This window comes from Acomys minous (genome assembly GCF_964271855.1).
Source record: "Acomys minous genome assembly, chromosome: 6".
Taxonomy (NCBI): domain Eukaryota; kingdom Metazoa; phylum Chordata; class Mammalia; order Rodentia; family Muridae; genus Acomys; species Acomys minous.
In genome coordinates, this window is record NC_140487.1 from 118,103,226 (window position 1) to 118,119,180 (window position 15,955).

Below are 15,955 nucleotides of genomic sequence, written 5' to 3' on the forward strand. Positions count from 1 at the left end.
ACTGCAGCCTCAGTCACTTCTAGCCTGTGAGTCTTGCAGCAGGGGCCTGCCAGCCTTGCATTCATCCAAGTCTCCCAGGCCTAAACATCATCTCCAGGAAGATGTTCTGGAAACAGATTCCTGACTCTGGCCTTCAGGCTGGCTGGGCAGAGAGCCGAGGGGAAAGAATTCCTGGCCCTCATGGACTCCACCTCAGACTTTCTGTTTGTTTGTTTGCTTGCTTGCTTGCTTCTTACTAAATCATCAGGCTTATTGCAGGCCAGAGAGATGGCTCAGTAGTTAGGAGCACTTGGTCAGCCACACGCCTTTAATCCCAGCACTCGGGAGGCAGAGGCAGGCGGGTTTGTGAGTTTGAAGGCCAGCCTGGTCTACAAAGCTAGTCCAGGACAGCCAGGGCTGTTACACAGAGAAACCCTGTCTCGGGTGGGGGGAGGAGAGGGGGCACGGGAAGAGCATTTGTTCTTGCAGGGGCCCCCAGTTTGATTTCCAGCTCCCTATGGATTCACACCCATCCGTAACTCCAGTTCCTGGAGATCCAATACCCTCCTCTGGCCTCTATGAGCACAGAGCATGCACACGGTACACGTGTATGGACACAGAGAAAGTACACATACAAATTTTAAAGAGAATACATTTAATTCTTAAAAATGTTAAGAAGCTGGACGTGGTGGCGCACGCCTTTAATCTCAGAACTTGGGAGGCAGAGGCAGGTGGATCACTGTGAGTTTGAGGCCAGCCTGGTCTACAAAGCGAGGCCAGGACAGCCAAGGCTACACAGAGAAACCCTGTCCCGAACACCCCCCAAAAAAAGTTAAGGTTTATTTTATTTTTAATGATCTGTCTATGTGTGGGTGCATGAGTGTTGTGCCCACAGAAGTCGGGGGGTGAGGGGGGCAGGCATTGTATTCCCTGGAGCTGGAGTTACAGAGGGTTGTAAGCCACCATGTGACTGGGAATTGAACCTTCATCTTCTGGCAGAGCAGCCAGTGCTGAGCCATCTCTCCAGTCTCACACTGTGTACTGTTCCCTGAGGTCGCGTTCACCCCACTCTGTGACCCTCTCTCACCCCACTCCTCCTTCATCACTCTCTTCCTGTTTCTCACCCTCCTCCCCTCTGAATGTCCCTCTTTTTCCCTCAGAGCCCCATGCAGACAGCCACAGCTGCTGTGTGCTCACCTTTGCAAGGTCATGTCACATGCAGGTGACTGCGCCCCACCACATGCCTCCCTCCCCATCTTTCCACTCCCACTGTCCTTCCACCCTCTCACCTGTGATGGTCCATGGACTTTGGAGAGGCCATTTAAGGCCACTGTTTTGCTTTTGTTTTTGTTTTCTCCGAGATGGAGTTTCTCTGTGAGGCCCTGGCTGTTCTGGAATTTTCTCTCTCTCTCTCTCTCTCTCTCTCTCTCTCTCTCTCTCTCTCTCTCTCTCTCCCTGTAGGCCAAGCTGGCATCTCTCTCTCTCTCTCTCTCTCTCTCTCTCTCTCTCTCTCTCTCTCTCTCTCCCTGTAGGCCAAGCTGGCATCGAACTCACAGAGGTATGGCTACCTCTGCCTCCCGAGTGCGGGGATTAAAGTGCCACCATAGCTGGCTTGTTTTGTTTTGTTTTGTTTCGTTTTTTTCAAACAGGGTCTCCTGGGAATAATGACCTCCAACTTCCTATGAAGCTGAGGCTGGCCTTGAACTCCTGATCTCCTGCGATGACAGGCACGTGCCACCACACCCAACTATGGACCAGATCATCTTTGAAATTCCTGTCTCTGCGATATGGAAGAAGAAGCGTGTCTGGTGCCCGGAGAATGACCTTGATGCCCTTTTGAGGTCCTGCCTGGCCAGTGAAGCCAGGACTCAATATTTATGCGGATGACTCCTCAGGGAATGGCGGGAAAGGAGGGGGACTGGTGGGCGGGTGGGGGTGGCGGGAGTAAAGAGAGCTGACACCCAGCAGCAGTGACTCAGGCCCTAAGCACCATGACAGTGTGTCTGCTTTTAGCCAGTGGCTCTTGTTTCCCCAGGCTGGCTGGCTGCTCCGGGGGGACCCCCCACCTGACCCCACCTCTTTCCATCTCACCTCAGGACTGGTGACTGACTCTCTGAGCACCCACCCCCGTGCCCCCCCCCCCCACCAGGCCCGCTTCAGCCAGGATAAGCAACACAGACTAAAGTACCAGCAAGGATCTGAGGGAGACAGATCCCTTTAGCTCCAGCCTGTTGCTCTGGCTCTCAGCAGTGGCCTTCCCTGTTCTCAGTTCACACACAGTCTTGCCTCTGTGGACCCAGAGACAAGAGGCACAGTTCCCACCTTCCAGAACTCCCAGGTTAATGGGGACGGATGGGTCATCCTCCCTGAGGGTAGGGTTGAGGGGGGATATCACAGGGAGGTCTCAGAACTCACGAAGACTATGTCACACTGCCAACTGCTCGGCACTCTGGTCAGAAGGAACCCCGTGTGGGCTGGAGTAACCAGGGGCTTCCGGAAGAGAGAGGACCAAGGTAATTAAGTGGGAAGAAAGGACAAGATGTGGAGACATGTGCTCCAAAACTGCTTGATGGGCTGATGGACCACTCGCCTCCTGAAAGAGCCTTGCCTGGCCCAGCATCACAGAGTCTGGGGTTGCTCTCAGTCATCAGTGGGGACAAAGGAGACTCTCGGACACAAGAGTCAGGCCCAAGGGATGGAATCCCAGCCATCCCAACGTGCTTAGGTACAACCCTTCCCTTCCTAGGACGCGCTATATCCTGGTCTAGAAATTGCTGTCCTATGTCTCTTTCTGAGCTATGGAAGATCAAAAGGGGCTTCTGCTGGGAAAGAGGCAGCAGTGCCCAGAGACACCCCGGAAGCCAGGGCTAAGACACCTGTCACTACCACACCCTCCTTTACCTGGCTGTGAACTCCTGTGGCTATGACCCTGGGCAGGCATCAACTCTGAGCTTGAGGTGGAGCAGACTGTTGCCTTCTAGACCTTTCAGGACAGTTACAGAATTATCTGCTCCTGCCCTGAACCTGGGCCCAACCCCCAGTCCTAACTCCAGCCACCAGCTCTCTTCTAGCCTTCCACTAAAAGTTCTGAGAGTGGGGATGAGGTGGAGAATCTGGGTCCCTGTGAGAGTTGACAGGGGTCACCCATGCGTTCTATCTCCCCTCCCTGGGGCTTTCTTAACCTTCCCTGAGAGACAGCTGGACCTGGTGCTCCTGGTATCTTACCAACAGTCCAGCAGGGCACCTGCACACACCCTCTCTGATAAGGGAGGCACAGCCCTGAGAACCAGTCTGAGAGAAGAGTAGGGTGACAGGCCAGTAAACAAAACGGCAAACTACAAAATCCTGGGGCTGGATCCACCCCCCTGCCCTGGCAGGGATGGAGGCCCTTGGAGCTGGAGCTCCGGGCTTGGAGTGCCAGGCGGTGAGCTCAGCCGCCCAACCCTGCCCTCGTGTGTCAGGCTGTCAGCAGGGCTGTCTCTCCCAAGAAGATGTCCAGGCCCCTCTGGGCCATGAAGAGGCCTAAATTTAGCCAGCAGACAAGGGCCTGGCCTCGAGCCCAGGGACAGTTGGACCTTATAAAGCGCTAGCAGTCGGGGGCCCCCCCGGCACGCTTCCCTGGAGGCCAGCACCAACAGGTTTCTCCAGCCCAGCCCTGCCTGCCTGGACAGGGCCCTCTCTGCCTGTGGATGAGCCACCGGACCTCCTCCGCCTTCAGAGCGGAGAGAAGCTTCCGTTCCTCGTCTTCCTCCTCCTCTTCTTCAGCCTCCCGGGCCCTTCCAGGCCAGGACCCACCCATGGAAAAGACCTTGAGCATGTTTTCCGACGATTTTGGCAGTTTCATGCTCCCCCACTCGGAGCCCCTGGCCTTCCCAGGCAAGTGCTGGGGCTCTGAGGGGAGGGGAGAGACACAGCTGCGGGGGGTGGGGGGGGGTCCTCTGCTCCAGGCCATTGCTGAGCATGCTGTGGCCACCCACCTGCCAGGGATAGGTGTTGCTGCATGGGTTATAGCCACGCGTGGCTGGCAAGATAGATCTGGCCACCAAGGCAGATGTGGCTATGATGTAGGTGGGCCTCCTGGGAACCATGGTGACCCTAGGGGTGAACTGTGAATCCTGTATGTCCAGCGTCATCGTGGGAAGCCCTGGAGGGCTGGCCCTGGGATTGTGAGGTGGCTGGCCCCTCAGAGCTTGTTGGCCTAGGTAGAATTTGCCAAAGGAGGGACTCGCTAAAGGAGGGATTAAACTGAGTGAGGCTGGGCCCACCCCATCCAACAGGGACAAGGCAGGCTGCAAGAGTTAGGAAAGAGGCTGTTGTCTGGGAAGGCCACTCATATCTCCCAAGAGAAGAGCAGAGAACCAGGTTCTGGTTCAGGGCTTGCTCGGTGGCCAGCTTATATAGCATCCCTTCCCACAGCCCGCCCAGGGGGACAAGGCAGCATCAAGACCCTTGGGGATGCCTATGAGTTCACGGTGGACATGAGAGACTTCTCCCCTGAAGATATCATTGTCACCACCTCCAACAACCACATCGAGGTGCGGGCTGAGAAGGTGAGTCTGGCCCCTGCCCCACCCCCAAGGTCCCCGCCCTCACTTCCTGACTCTGCCTAGTCTAGCTGGTTCCGTGTCCCCCCCCTCCTGTCACCTGTCTTCTGGAGACTTCACACCCTGACCGATGTTCCTTCGCTGCCTGGACACACCCGGGGACCAAACTGCAGCCCTTTCCCAGTGGCCTCACAGGCCAGGGACAGTCACATGCCCTCCCCAGCCTGAGGTTCACTGAACCTGTCTTGGGGAGCCCATACCATGGCACCTGAGGACCCTCTGGGGCTGGGAGACAGATCTTGGGATGTAAGTAAAGGAGAACCTGAGTGGTTGAGATGTAAGGGGGCGAACAGAGGAGGGAAGTGACCATGATGGAGCAAGGCGAGCTTTCTGGCAAGAAGGCAGAGGAAGGTGGCAACACCCAACCTGGGCAGCGTAGGTCACTGATGCTACACTTCTCTTTCATCCCAGAGCCAGAAGTATGGGTCCTGTCTTGGTACCCACACTGGGCCTGAGGCTGAGCAGAAAGCCCAAAAGCGCAGAGTCACATCCACACCCTGAACCTCACGCGTACCTCATGAAGAGCCTCAGGGTACCCAGATCATCAGAGAAGGCATCGCCAGCACACACGGTGGCTGCCCCAGTCCTCAGACCCAGCCTGATTCTTAAGGATATTCCCCCATCCCAACCTGGCTAGCTCCCCTAACTCAGGCTGGACACTGGGGAGCCCTGCCAGGGGGTTGATGACTGTGGGTCACTGGCTGCACGTGCCAGCCCCACGTCCCAAGGGTGACTCAGCCAGCCAACTCTACAGGACACTATGTGCTAGCTGGCCTGTGGGGGAGGGCGGTGGCCCTGGTGGTAGACTCTCAGTGTGTCTAGGGATCCAGAGGGCACAGCTGTGTCATCTCCCCACCAGGGCTCAAGAGTCCCAAACTTCCAGCCACTGCTGTGGAGGCCCAACCTTGTCTATACCCAGCTTCCCTTGGGACTCCTCGAGAGCCTCTGAGCCTCCTGCACAGCCCTTGGCTCCTGGCCATACCCATGCCCCTGGCCAGATCTTCTATACCTGATAGCGGAAGCCCTCATCACAGAGTGGGGTAACTGAGGACAGTGCAAAGAAAAGACTCTGGGTTGATTTGGGGGCGACCAGGATGGGACTAGGACTGAGGCAGCCACTCCTGACCTGTCATCCTTTCCCCAGCTGGCAGCTGATGGCACGGTCATGAACACCTTTGCTCACAAGTGCCAGCTACCAGAGGATGTGGACCCTACATCGGTGACCTCAGCCCTGCGAGACGATGGCAGCCTCACCATCCGGGCACGGCGTCACCCACACACAGAACACGTCCAGCAGACCTTCCGGACGGAGATAAAAATCTGAGGGTGTCCCCGCCTCTGCCCTTCCCCCATCTCCTCCCCAGCTGGCCTGCTGGTGAGGTCACCATGACCCCTGACAATGGCCCCCCAGAACATCTCAGCCTAGGCCCCAACACTCCACATACTCTTAGGCCCCAGGTGGGTCAAACACCTCCCCTCTCCCCCTCCCTCCCCCCCCCCCCGCCCCAACTAGGGCCCTCCTGTCCAGCCAGGGCAGCCCAGAGACCTCCACCCAGATAGGCCCTCCCTATCCTAGCTCACAATAGAGGGGGTTGAGGTCCTGACCTGAGGAGCAAGATAAGGGTGGAGCCTCTGAGCAAGTGATCTGTAGGACACAGTGACAGCAATGGCATTACTGTCGGGGCAGGGGACCAGGGTCTGTCCTGGCAAGTGGAATATGAGAGGTTGGCTATAAGCAGTGCTACTGGCCTTGGTAGACTGCCTCAGGGAAGCCAGGAAGGTGGGCGGGACTGTCACCTCCCCTTGCAGCTCTCTAAGCTTCAAACCCAAACCCAAGGTCTACCTGTCACCCGGGGTCTCTGACAGCTACTTGCACCAGGGATTTATTAAAATGCCATGAGGTGCCTCTGTCCCTCTACCTGCTGGTGCCTTAAGCTAGACTCGGATAAGGAGGGTAAGTCCATCTTCCTCTCAGAGCTCCAGGCTCCTGCGTTGTTCCCCCTGTAGAGAGGGTCCTCTGCGGGAGTGAGCACCAAGAGCAAGCCCAGGACTTACTAAAGCACGAATGTACACGTGTGCACACACACACACACACACACACACACACACACACACACACACACACACACACCATTGTCCTACCCTTGAAATACCCATTCCCATTGGTTGGAGCCCAATTCCAAACACTGTAGAATCAGACCTAGCATCTTCGTCTTCAGCAGTGGAGACGCGCCTCTCCGAGCCAGTTGGATGCTCGGTTTGCTCTCTAAGGTTGGCTTTGAAGCCAGCCCTGCCTCGGCTGCTCTCAGCATCCTCACCTCTGTGCGCCGCGGAGAACTGCCCTCATTCCCCCCATCCCTAGAGCCACATGCCCTGCTCATCGGCCTCACGTCAGAGGGTGGCCCCAGGAAGGACCCCAACCCAGATCCCTTCTGGCCTCCAAATCCAGGGCAAAGACCCTTATCAGCCTTAACCTTGGGGGACCTGTGCCCTGACTCCCATTTGTAGAAGCAGGTGTGAGAGAGTTAGTTGGGGTCCCTGGAGCTTCTGGCTTCTGCTGTCTCTGGGCCCTGGGGACCGGGAGGGTGGGGGTTCATGGGAGTCTGGTCTCAATACCCTGTACACAATAAAAGGACAGTATGACAGACTTGTGGAGACCTCACCTGAAGTTCTACCTGGGAGGAGGAGTGGAGTGGGTAGGGAGGACTCCTAGGTTTGGGAAAGAAGGCTACGGGGCTTCCATGCCTGGGGGAGAGAGAGCCTGTCTCCCCAAACGTGCCTGCAAAAAGCCCGGCGTTATCCTACAGAAACGCTAAAAGAGCCCTGTCTTCCCGCCGGCTGGCCTTCCCTTTGTGTTCATTCTTTAGTTCAAGAGGAGCGTGACGTGAACACTCACTCAGAACTGTGTTCTGCACTGTCCCAAGCCAAGGGCCAAGGCGTCCTATCGGGGCTCTGAAGCCCAGAGAAGCTAAGTGATTGGCCCAAGGTCACACAGCTCGGAAGGCACAGCCAATTGGAACCATGGGGTAGGGCCACCGCAGGGTGGGTTGCCGGATGTCCGGTTGTCCGTAAGCCTGGATTGTCCTGGGAGGAGGGGGCGGGGTCCCCTCGCTCCTCACTACCCCCAGGAGCTACTGGAATCAAGAGTATCAGGCTGCGCCCCTGAGCAGTGAGCAGTTTCGTTGGCCGCCGTGGTCGGAGCAGGGAGGGGAGGTGGGGGCGCAGTATTTCCAGCCTTGTGAGTCACGGATTCCTCTGGGCTATTTGCAGCCCCAACACTCATCAGCGCGGGGCTAGGGCGCGGGGCGCGGGGCGGGGCTGACAACCTTCCCCATTCGCCCCCCACCCAAGGTCAGGTTCACCTTGACCAGAAGACCACGACAGCCCGAGAGCCAGCGCTGGAAGTGGGGGGGGGGCGCTGCCCCCAGCCTGGCTGCTCCACAGGTCACAGCCCCTGCACAGGCTCCTGCCGCTGGAAACCAGGTTCTTCTGGTCTAAGGGAGCCCTGGGCTGTCACTCCAGCCAAGGTGACTGTGCTGACCGCAGGGCGGGGAGGGAGAGGGGAGGGCGGGGAATATGGGGGCGGTCATCCTCGAGTCACTCCTCAGCTCCGCCTGCTAGGGCACCAGAGCTGACCCACCCCTTCTAGACTAAATATAGGCCTGGCTGCGGGCCCTGCATCCCTCCCCTACTGCTGAGGCTTAATTTTGGGGGCCCTATTCCTTGAGTGCCCAGTATGTGCCAGGCACCCCAACAACTCCGAAAGCAGGATGCTATGGTAGTTCAGAGGGGTCAAGCAAGTGACCTAAAGTTGCCCAGCTTTGAAGTGCCACTGCTGGGACTTGAATCCTTGCCTGTGGCTCTGGAAATCTCTCTGTTGGGTCAGCCCAGAGGGAGCACGTCCAGTCTTCTGCAGAATCCGGAGGAAAAGGGGATTCCTACGTCTTGTGACTCCTACAAGCCATGCAGATGCAAGAGTTTAGATTGCCTGCCTGGCAAGTTTAGGGGTGTGGGGGTGCTTGTCTGAAATTCCAGCACTGCAGGAAGACCGGAAGTTCAAGGATTATCCTTGGCTACATAGTTCAGCCTTGCGCTACATTTGAGCCCATCTGAAACCAAAAGGCACCGAGTCCCCTGTGGGGCCTGAGGCACCTGCAGACTGACTTCCGCAGAGTTTCAGCTCTGCAAATAGCTCATGCCTGGTGCTGGGGAGCCGACCCATCCATTTGCTCGGCTGGCCTATGTCTCAGGAGTTCAGTCCAAACTCTTTACATGACGGTGAGGCTCAGAGAGGGATAGGGCCTCACCCAGAGTCACACAGTAACAGGGGTTCACACTGTCGGTAATAAACATGGAATGAAGACCCCTGAACTCCAAGCGTTAGTCCATCTCTCCTCTCCCAGACCAGGATCCTTTCCTGTGTGCTGTCCACTTGCTCCTCAGTGTGTCTCTCTTGCTCCCAAACCTGGCACAGAAAACATCAACTAGTCCTCAGGGAAGAGAGGAAGGTCCTTCATCGACTCTGAAGGCCGACCATCTAGGGTCAAAATGTTGGCTCTTCTGCCTCTCAGCAGTGTGTCCGCTGTGCAAGTAGCCTAACCTCTCTGAGCCTCTATGTCCCATTTGCAGCCGCACATAATCACACTGTTCCTAGCCCACCAGGACTGGTACTTGGGCTGGTCCTTCGCTCCTGGAGGAGGCAGGGAAGCAATTGAGGGTGGAGCTTAACCCTTGCATGGCATCTCTCTCTCTCTCTCTCTCTCTCTCTCTCTCTCTCTCTCTCTCTCTCTCACACACACACACACACACACACACACACACACACACACACACACCCCGAAAGCCCCACTGAGAAGATGTGTTCTGAGCTCTCGGGTGGAGGCAGGAAGCCCCTAGAAGGCTCAGTTCCCTCAGTCCTCAACCAAAAACTGGTCCTTACCTGGGGCTGTCAGTAAACTTGAAACCATCTAGAACGTGGAAGAACGGGTCTGTTTCCCCGAAAAGCTTGAAAGTCAAGCAAGTACGAGGTTTAGGCACAGAGGAGAGCTTTATTAGAGTTTAAAAGAAAAACCCTAGGGCAGGCAAGCTGTCAATCTCTGTTGGAGGAGAATGACTGGGAACGGCAAAAAAAATGTGTTGTCTGAGTTAAGCCAGCAATGGGGGTCGGCCACTTGAGCATGATAGAGAGCAAAACTTTAGAGAAAGAGCAAGGAAGCCCAGTGTCCTTATGCTCTGGGAAGCAACTGAGAGAGCCAGAAAACCACAGAGAGGAACTGCTGGGCCTTTCAGAGTCAGGACTCTTTCAGCCAGACCTCATGCTGGATCCTGTCAGGAATGCTAAGGGAAAGGACATCATCTCACTGAAGGGATAATTACTCTGCCCATCTCTTTGGTGTGGCTGAGACCAACTTCCTCGGTGTGCTGGCTATGTTTATACAACTGGTCCTGAGTGCCATAAGAAATCAGGCTGAGGCAGGCGGATCGCTGTGATTTTGAGGCCAGCCTGGACTACAAAGCGAGTCCAGGACAGTCAAAGCTACACAGAGAAACCCTGTCTCGAAAAAAAAAAAAAATCAGGCTGATAGCTGGGCGTGGTGGCGCAGGCCTTTAATCCCAGCATTTGGGAGGCAGAGGCAGGCAGATCGCAGTGAGTTCGAGGCCAGCCTGGTATACAAAGTGAGTCCAGGACAGCCAAGGCTACACAGAGAGACCCTGTCTCCAAAAACAAAAAACAAAAACAAAAAAAAGAAATCAGGCTGAACAAGGCAGCATGCCTCCAAGGCTCCTGCTCTGACTTCCCTGGATGATGGATGACAAGATGAAAGAAAGATTTTCCTCTCTAAATTACATTTAGTTATGGTGTTTGCTTGTTTGTTTTTCCAGACAGGGTTTCTATCTAGCCCTGGCTGGCCTGGAACCCATTTTGTAGACCAGGCTGGCCTTGAATTCACAGATATCTGCCTGCCTCTGCCTCCCCAAGTGCTGGGATTAAAAGTGTGTGTAGCCATCCAGGTTTGGTGGAGCACGCCTTTAATCTCAGCACTAGGGAGGCAGAGGCAGGCAGATTGCTGTGAGTTTGAGGCCAGCCTGGTCTACAAAGTGAGTTCAGGACAGCCAAGGCTACACAGAGAAACCCTGTCTTGAAAAACAAAACGGGCTGGAGAGATGGCTCAGCGGTTAAGAGCACTGACTGTTCTTCCAGATGTCATGAGTTCAATTCCCAGCAACCATATGGTGGCTTACAACCATCTATAATGTGATCTGATACCCTCCTCTGGCTTGCAGATGTACATGCAGGCAGAGCTCTGTATACATAATAATAAATAATAAATCTTTTTTTAAAAAAAAGAAAGAAAGAAAGAAAAAGAAAAAACCAAAACCAAAACAAAACAAAACAAAAGTGTGTACAGCCAGGCGGTGGTGGCACATGCCTTTAGTCCCAGCACTAGGGAGGCAGAGGCAGGCAGATTGCTGTACTGTGGATGGCAGGACTAGAGGAGTGCCCCTGCCAACGCCCTTTGGAGCCCAGAAGATGGTGAGTGAGTCCTAGATACTGAGCAGTGAGTTGTTTACACTGATGGAGTTTGGTTTTGCTTTGTTCAGACTGTGACTGTGTTCTAGCTCGTCCATCTCAGAGCAAGTCAGAAAGCAGCCCTCCCTCCATGGTTTCTGCCTCAGTTCCTGCCTTGAGTTTCCTGCCCTGATTTTCCCTTGGTGATGGAGTGTGACCTATAAAAAGAAAGAATCTGAGGGTAGTATTTTGGCTAAGTGGTTGGCTGGCCCAAGTGGATTAATTCCTTCATGTTTTGGTTAGCTCGGAATGTTAGGTCTCCACAGAGGCCAGAGATTTCATTCAGAAAGAATTAGTGTCTTAAAAAAAAAAAAAGGCCTAACTGCTGCTGTGTTACACTGAGTGAGAATTTTTGGGGTGCCCTTGTGTGTGTGTGTATGTGTGTGTGTGTGTGTGTGTGTGTGTGTATGTATGTGTGTATGTGTGTGTTTGTGTGTGTATGGTTTTTTTGTTTTGTTTTTTCGAGACAGGGTCTCCCTGTGTAGCCTTGGCTGTCCTAGGCTCCCCTTGTAGACCAGGCTGGCCTCGAACTCACATAGATCCGCCTGCCTCTGCCTCCCACCTGTTGGGATTAAAGGCTTGAGCCACCACTGCCTGGCCCTGGGGTGCCCGTCTGAATGAGGACACAATCCCACTTACCCAGGCTCTCCCCTGAAACCAAAGATGTCTTAGGAGCTCAGTGGTCTGTGTCAGCTGGACTGAAACTCAAGGACAGAACCTTTGTCCCTGAGGATGGTGGGTATACTCCTAGGAGTAGGCTACTGAGCATCTGGCTGCAGCTGGCAGAGGTGGGAGTGAGGAACAGTCTTTGTGGGAGTCATGGGAACGGGGTACGGTCTTCTGAGATGCCTTCCTGAAGAATCCCAGCACACTACCAGCCCCTGGAAGCCAGAAGGGAGAGGGAAAAGATGCCAACTGACTTGCCTCCCCCCTTCCTCCTCTTTGCCTTCCACCCTCCTGCCTCCCTCCCTCCCTGGCCCCCTGGTATCTTGCCCTTCCTCTGTCCCTGCCGCTCTTCTCTCTCCTTTCTCCCTCCTCCCCTCCCCTTCCTTTCTCCCTCTGTCCTTCCATCCTCCTTGATACTTGGTGAACGTGGGCAAAGCGTTTCACCTCCCTGGCTTCAGTTTCCTCCTTTGTAAAACGGCAGTAAAAGTCATGTCTATGCACAGACTGAATTGGAGTGTCCTGAGGTGGCAAGCCACCCGTACAGCCTCTAGCCAGTAGCTGCAGCGACAGCTGCCTGTACAAAGTGCCTGAGCCCGGAACCTTCACCATGCGGCTAAATTCAGAAAAGTCACCATGCGTAAATACTCATTACTCTGCACTGAAGCGGGGTGAGCACAGTGAACGCTTTGCCCTTGGAAAACTCAGTTCAGCTGGTGATAGGGTGACACCTGCTGGTGGAAGGGAGATGTGCAGCCCCTGTCCCATTTCCCCTCACCCGCCTCTCTCCTCTAATCAGCTTCTTTTACTCTTACTCAGGGATGCCCAGTGGGGAGAGGGGGGGGAAGAAGCCCAGTGCACTCCGCCTTCCCAGTGGACATGAGCCTTTTATATTACAATGTCACACCATACCTAGTCCAAACTGTCGCTCCTTGGCCTGAGCTAATGTCCAGCCCCCTAGGCTTCCTCTCTGCCTGCCTGCTGATGTTCTGTATCCAGGAGGGTCAGGATTCTACAGTCCTTTTCTTTTCTTTCTTTTTCTCTTTTTTTGGTATTTCCAGACAGGGTGTCTCGGTGTAGCCTTGGCTGTCCTGGACTCGCTTTGTAGACCAGGCTGGCCTTGAACTCACGGAGATCCACTTGCCTCTGCCTCCCGAGTGCTGGGATTAAAAGTGTGTGCCACCGCGCCTGACAAAGGATCTGGTTTTAAAAGTCACTGGAGAGCCAAGCATGCCAGCATCCTGGTCCCAGCACTCGGGAGGTGGAGTCAAGATTATCCAAGAATGATACTAGTCTGGTTTATGTCATAAATTTCGACCAGCCAGGGCTGCACAGCAAGATTCTTTCCCCCACAAGCACCCTAAGTAAATAAACAACATGGCCATTGAGTAAACTAGTAAACAGTATAGCAGGTTTTGCCCTGGAGTTTTGATGCCCTCACTTCCACTGACTCCACTTCTGCTTGGGGGCAAGAACTCAGCTCATTTTTGTTCCGTATCACTAGGGGGCAGCATCAGCCTGCTGTGCCTCAGCACCTCCACCTGTGATTCCCTTTCCCTCCCTCCTTTTCTTTGTATTTCTTTGAGATACTCCAGGCTAAGGTCAAACATCCTGTGTCACCAAGGATGACCTTGCACTCCAAATCCTCTTGCGTCTACCTCCTGAGTGCTGGGGATCGTGCATGCCAGGCAAGCACGACTCAACCAACTGAGCTGCTTGCCTTTCATCCTTCCTTCCTTCTTTCCTTAAAGCAGGGTCTTCCTTGCTGACTTCAAATTCCCTGTATAGCCTAGGATGACCTCAAACCTGGTGGTCCTGCTGGGACCCAAGTGGTCCCAAGAGCTGGGATGACAGGTATATGTCACCATACCTGGCGTGATGCTCCGGTGCATTTGAAAGATAGAATGTGCTGCCAGGCGTGATGGCGCACTCCTTTAATCCCAGCACTCGGAAGGCAGAGGCAGGCAGATCATTGTGAGTTCGAGGCCAGCCTGGTCTACAAAGTGAGTCCGGGACAGCCAAGGCTACACAAAGAAACCATGTCTCAAACCCTCTCCCCCCTGAAAAAAAAAAAAGATAGCATATACCTGACCTTCCACTTCTGGTCCTGCCACCACGCCTGGATTCTTTGTTCCTTGTTAGTGGGGCTCAAACTCAGTGCTCACTACTTACCAGGCAACCAATCTACAAACTGAGCCGCACTCCAGCTCAACCTCCCTCCTCTGAGAGTGGAGTCTCCCTGAGCCTAGTAGTTCCCACTACTGTCCCATACTACTGTCCTCACTACTGTCCCATGTTCCAGCCACCTCCAGGACTGCCCCTGAGCCAAAGTGACAGCAACTGATACACTGGCCCTGGCTGAGGGGGTCGGTCTGGCACTATGTATCTAATGCTAATTACTGGCCCCCGAGATCTGGTTGCTGGCCACAGGAGTACACCCTCACATACAGCAGTCTTTGTTGTGTAAACCTTGCTCTACCTGATTTAAAACTGATTGGTTAATAAAGTTGCTGAGGGGCTGGAGAGATGACTCAGAGGTTAAGAGCACTGACTGCTCTTCCAGGGGTCCTGAGTTCAATTCCCAGCAACCACATGGTAACTCACAACCATCTATAATGTGATCTGATGCCCTCTTCTGGCCTGCAGGTATACATGAAGGAAGAGCACTGCATACATAATTATAAATAATATATATATATAGTTTGTTTGTTTGTTTGTTTGTTTGTTTTTCGAGACAGAGTTTCTCTATGTAGCCTTGGCTGTCCTGGACTCACTTTGTAGACCAGGCTGGCCTCGAACTCACAGCTATCCACCTGCCTCTGCCTCCCGAGTGCTGGGATTAAAGGCGTGCGCCACCACGCCCAGCTCTAAATAATAAATCTTAAAAAAAATCAAGTTGCTGAAGCCTGCAACTGGGCAGAGGAGAAGTGGGTGAAGGAGGTTAGGTCTGGGGTTGGGGTCTGAGAGGGGGAGTATGGGAGGAAGAGGAGAAAGCAGAGGACATAGCAGGAGGAGAAGTGGAGGGAGAGGGGGGAGAAGGAAGTCTCCATGGGGCACAATGGACCATGGTCATGTGGCCATGGAGGGCTGGCGTGATGGAACAGAAGCAGCCGAGGCAGGAGCAATTGTGGCCAGTAACTGGGGCGTGGTAGGTGGGAAAGAGCAAAATAGTTTAGAGGCTTGACACCTGCCCAGTTATGGTGCCTTAAAGCTTTTATAAAACCAAAGAGTCTCCTCAGTCTTGATTATTTGGGAACTAGCCAGGGTAGAGGAGCCTGCTAGGATCTAATATCCGATCCACTACTGGCCCTGACCATCATTCTGGGGACACCCCAAGCCCTCCCTCGCTTGCTCTGGAAAGAGCTTTCTGTGGGAGTGGGGGTGGACAGGGTTCTGTAAGGAAGGGAGCCTTCCCCAGGGTTGGCCCTTGCTGGTTTTCAGATCCTACAGTGTTCAACTAGCCCTTCCCCAAGCCCTGCTATGTGAGCGAAAGACATTTTTACATTTTCACAGATCTGCTCAGCCACAGGAAAAGTACCCCCTCCCCCGCCCAGACCAAGTTCTCAGCAATAAGATTTATTTGTCTCGCAGAGGGACAGAGAGGGCAGGAAATAAGAGAAAAGGCCTAAGGCGGGAGAGATAGAGGATGAGGAAGAAAGGGACAGGAACAAGGAAATGGCCCTTTGTAAAGGTAAAAGGTGAAAGCTCGCCTTAGGGTGAGGTGTTTAATTGTAAATGGGCATGCTAATTAGGCGAACCAAAGGGGGCTTTGATGGTTGGACTTCAATACCTTGATTGCTGGACCTTTGTAGTCAGCTCAGAAGGAGAAAGTAGACCTCTTTTGGTGGCTGGCTTTAGGGATGCAATCTAATGTTTTTTGTTTTTGTTTCTTTGTTTGTTTGGTTTGGTTTGGTTTTTCGAGACAGGGCTTCTCTGTGTCGCCCTGGCTGTCCTGGACTCGCTTTGTGAACCAGGCTGGCCCCGAACTCACAGCGATCTGCCTGCCTCTGCCTCCCGAGTGCTGAGATTAAAGGCGCGCACCACCACCACTCTGCTTGAGCCAGCCCTTGCTGAATTCCTTTCAGTAGCTCCAGCCTTCAAGCATCTCCTTTTGGCTTTGGGATCATTGTTGAGGACA

At 54.2% G+C, this 15,955-nt stretch overlaps 1 protein-coding gene across 1 annotated transcript; it reads left to right on the forward strand.

The window, feature by feature from the left end:
* Nucleotides 1-3,345: 3,345 nt before the first annotated feature.
* On the forward strand, nucleotides 3,346-7,223 carry HSPB7 (heat shock protein family B (small) member 7). Its single transcript, XM_084786511.1, has 3 exons — nucleotides 3,346-3,855; nucleotides 4,396-4,529; nucleotides 5,728-7,223. Exons 1-3 carry the CDS (start codon nucleotides 3,669-3,671, stop codon nucleotides 5,905-5,907), a joined length of 501 nt encoding a protein of 166 aa, XP_084642637.1. The 5' UTR covers nucleotides 3,346-3,668; the 3' UTR covers nucleotides 5,908-7,223.
* Nucleotides 7,224-15,955: the final 8,732 nt, after the last annotated feature.

Bases quoted from the DNA above. Each gene is read 5' to 3' on its own strand.
- HSPB7 (XM_084786511.1), top strand. From the start codon at position 3,669: ATGAGCCACCGGACCTCCTCCGCCTTCAGAGCGGAGAGAAGCTTCCGT. The intron at 3,856-4,395 runs GCAAGTGCTGGG...CCCTTCCCACAG, and splicing joins GGAGCCCCTGGCCTTCCCAG to CCCGCCCAGGGGGACAAGGC. The intron at 4,530-5,727 runs GTGAGTCTGGCC...TCCTTTCCCCAG, and splicing joins TCGAGGTGCGGGCTGAGAAG to CTGGCAGCTGATGGCACGGT.